This window comes from Trachypithecus francoisi, unplaced genomic scaffold, assembly GCF_009764315.1.
Source record: "Trachypithecus francoisi isolate TF-2019V2 unplaced genomic scaffold, Tfra_2.0 Lachesis_group3, whole genome shotgun sequence".
In the NCBI taxonomy this organism is placed as follows: Eukaryota; Metazoa; Chordata; class Mammalia; order Primates; family Cercopithecidae; genus Trachypithecus; species Trachypithecus francoisi.
In genome coordinates this window covers 8,177,244-8,179,263 of record NW_022681468.1, presented here as the reverse complement: position 1 = coordinate 8,179,263, position 2,020 = coordinate 8,177,244, and the positions used below count along the sequence as shown (strand labels likewise).

Below are 2,020 nucleotides of genomic sequence, written 5' to 3'. Positions count from 1 at the left end.
CTCGCTCTGTCGCCCGGGCTGGATTGCAGTGGCCGGATCTCAGCTCACTGCAAGCTCCGCCTCCCGGGTTTACGCCATTCTCCTGCCTCAGCCTCCCAAGTAGCTGGGACTACAGGCGCCCGCCACCTCGCCCGGCTCGTTTTTTTGTATTTTTTTAGTAGAGACGGGGTTTCACTGGGTTAGCCAGGATGGTCTCGATCTCCTGACCTCGTGATCCGCCCGTCTCGGCCTCCCAAAGTGCTGGGATTACAGGCTTGAGCCACCGCGCCCGGCCAAGAAATACATTTTATAAGGCTATAGCTACCACAGATAGTGATTCCCTGATGGAATCAGAGCAAAGTAAATTGAAAACCCTCTGGAAAGCATTCACCATTCTAGATACCATCAGGAACATTCAGGATTCACAGGAAGAGGTCAAAATATCAAAATAAACAGGCACTTGGAAAAAGTTGATTTCAAACTTCATAGCTGACTTTGAGGGGTTCAAGACTTCAGTGAGGGAAGTAACTGTAGATGTGGTAGAAAGGGCAAGAGAACTTGAATTAGAAGTGACTGAATTACTGCATTCTCATGACAAAACTTGAACAGATGAGGAGATGCTTCCTAAGGGTGAGCAAAGCAAGTGGTTTCTTGAGATGGAATCTACTAGTGGTGAAGATGTTGTGAACATTGTTGAAATGACAACAAAGAATTTAGAAAATTATACAAACAATAATTCAGTGACAGGGTTTGAGGGGATCAACTCCAATTTTGAAGGAAGTTCCACTGCGGGTAAAATACTATCAAAGCAAATTGCATGCTATTGAGAAGTCTCTTTTTTTTTTTTTTTTTTCATTTTGAGAGCAGGTACTGTTTATTAAGCTGAGGAGACTCAAAAAATAATCATGGTAGACACCTTAGTTCATTCTTCTAATAAGCCTGCTGATCTGGTCCTCCCTGTTGCCAGCATCTCCACCTTCTACAAAATGGGTGGTCTTTTTCTTCATTCCACCTCGTGGAGAAGATAATTTGAAGGGCCACAGGAAGTTATTTGCCTCTTTGAAGTGTTTTCCAACAGTATAGATCTCATGAATCAGATCCTCCATGCAAATGATGCCATATTTACCAAGAGATCGAGCAATCAAAGCGTTATCTGTCAAAGCAATTCTCTTATTGATTTTGCCATAACCACGCTTGTAGATTAGCTCATTTACAGACTTCAGATTGGGGTACCCCCATGCAATATATGGTTCTACAATCCTCAGCATGTTAATTGAAGCCTTGTTGAGCTTCACAAAGGTTCCATTGAAGATTTGACGAAGGCGAAGAAGCTGCAATACCTTTCGGACCTTTGAGCTCACGCCATTGATACCTCTGATCCTGATGACAAACGCCAATTTGGGTTCAGCAGATACATAGAAGTTGCCAGCTTTTCTTGCCATCCTCGCCATTCGAATTTCAGTGCTGTACATCTGCCTATATTCCTTGTGATAATGCTTCGCTTTTTCATAGATAAGCTTCCTCCTTGCCTTTCGAAGCATCTTTTGGGCAAACTTCTTTCTCAGGCGCTTGATCTTCAGCTCTGCGAAATTCCTTCACTTTTTCTTAAGGGTTTCTGGCACAGCAGGAACCTTCTTCTTCTTCTCTTCTGCACCCTCCATGGTTCCAGCCGGAAAAAGAGCGAGAAGTCTTTTGTGAAAAGAAGAGTCCATCAATGTGGGAATCTTCATTGTTGTCTTAAGAAATTGCACTATTCACAATAGCAAAGACTTGGAACCAACCAAAATGTCCATCAATGACAGACTGTATTAACAAAATGTAGCACATGTACACCATGGAATACTATGTAGCCATAAAAAAGGATGAGGTCATGTCCTTTGTAAGGACATGGATGAAGCTAGAAACCATCATTCTGAGCAAACTATCGCAAGGACAGAAAACCAGATACCATATGTTCTCACTCACAGGTGGGAACACTTGGACACAGGAAGGGAAATATCACACACCAGGGCCTGTCGTGGGGTGGGAGCAGGGGGGCGGG

The 2,020-nt window shown here is 43.6% G+C and overlaps 1 protein-coding gene across 1 annotated transcript; it reads right to left on the bottom strand.

Annotated features, from left to right (window-relative positions):
• Window positions 1-843: 843 nt before the first annotated feature.
• LOC117071414 (60S ribosomal protein L7-like) lies at window positions 844-1,662 on the bottom strand. The gene has a single exon (XM_033191381.1). The coding sequence runs from the start codon at window positions 1,518-1,520 to the stop codon at window positions 897-899; it is 624 nt and encodes a 207-aa protein (XP_033047272.1). The 5' UTR covers window positions 1,521-1,662; the 3' UTR covers window positions 844-896.
• Between the last annotated feature and the right edge of the window lie 358 nt (window positions 1,663-2,020).